The sequence below is a fragment of the Myotis lucifugus genome, unplaced genomic scaffold (assembly GCF_000147115.1).
Source record: "Myotis lucifugus unplaced genomic scaffold, Myoluc2.0 scaffold_992, whole genome shotgun sequence".
Taxonomy (NCBI): domain Eukaryota; kingdom Metazoa; phylum Chordata; class Mammalia; order Chiroptera; family Vespertilionidae; genus Myotis; species Myotis lucifugus.
In genome coordinates this window covers 61,317-62,034 of record NW_005872040.1, presented here as the reverse complement: position 1 = coordinate 62,034, position 718 = coordinate 61,317, and the positions used below count along the sequence as shown (strand labels likewise).

Sequence of the window (718 nt, the reverse complement as noted above, 5' to 3'; positions counted from 1 at the left end):
CTCTGCAGGAAGGACATGCCCTCCGGCCGGTGCCGGGCCCAGGGCCGGGGTTCGAGCCGAGCGGGGGCAGGGAAGGAGAGACATTCACGTCGACCCGAGCCTGGGCCGAAGCCCTCGAGGGTGAGAGGAGCCCCCCTTCCCCTCCCCCACCCGGGAGCAAGCGGGGGCCGGGGGCCGAGCCGCGCGGGGAGCGGGCCGGCCGCACTCACCATGTCGTACACGTTGAGCACCACCAACTGGTTGGCCCCCATCCTCCTGCCCGCGGCCGCCGCCTCGCCCCCCAGCGCTCGGTCTCCGCGGGGCCGAGGCCGCTCCGCCCCGCCCCGCGGGCGCCTCGGGGCCGGAGCCGGGCCCTAAGCGCGCTGCCCGGCCCGCGGCAGCCGGCGCTGGAGCATCGGGAGGCCGGGCCGCTCCAGGGCGCCGCGGACAAGACCTCCGCGCCAACCGGGCGGACTGCTGGCTGCCCGCTCCGGCTCAGGCGCCTCCCCCGGGCGGCAGACACGTGGGGGAGGGCGGGGCCTGGCGAGGGGCGGGCGCCGGGAGCTCCGAGGGCGGAGCCGGCCCGGCGCCCAAGCTGAGCCCGCCTGCGCTTCTCTTTCCGCGGCCGCACCTCGGACCTAAAATGGCGCAGCCGCCGCGTCCCTCCACCTCGGGGAGCGGAGTTCTGGGGAAACTACAGTTACCAGCATGCAGTGGGGTTCACCCCGCTGCGTGCGTA

At 76.7% G+C, this 718-nt stretch overlaps 1 protein-coding gene across 4 annotated transcripts in view; it reads right to left on the bottom strand.

The window, feature by feature from the left end:
* The window catches only part of DESI2 (desumoylating isopeptidase 2), a 39,207-nt gene extending 38,726 nt beyond the window's left edge, over nucleotides 1–481 (bottom strand). For 2 of the 4 annotated variants that reach the window (XR_001346328.2, XM_014449025.2), the window contains exon 1: nucleotides 210–330. Coding sequence is in view for 3 of the 4 variants with exons in the window: in XM_014449025.2 (XP_014304511.1) it covers nucleotides 210–251 (42 nt within the window). In the remaining variant the exon portion in view is untranslated. Of the gene's footprint in view, nucleotides 1–209 lie in introns of all 4 variants that reach the window. The other 2 variants (XM_014449028.2, XM_006107051.3) reach the window with 2 other exon arrangements.
* Nucleotides 482–718: the final 237 nt, after the last annotated feature.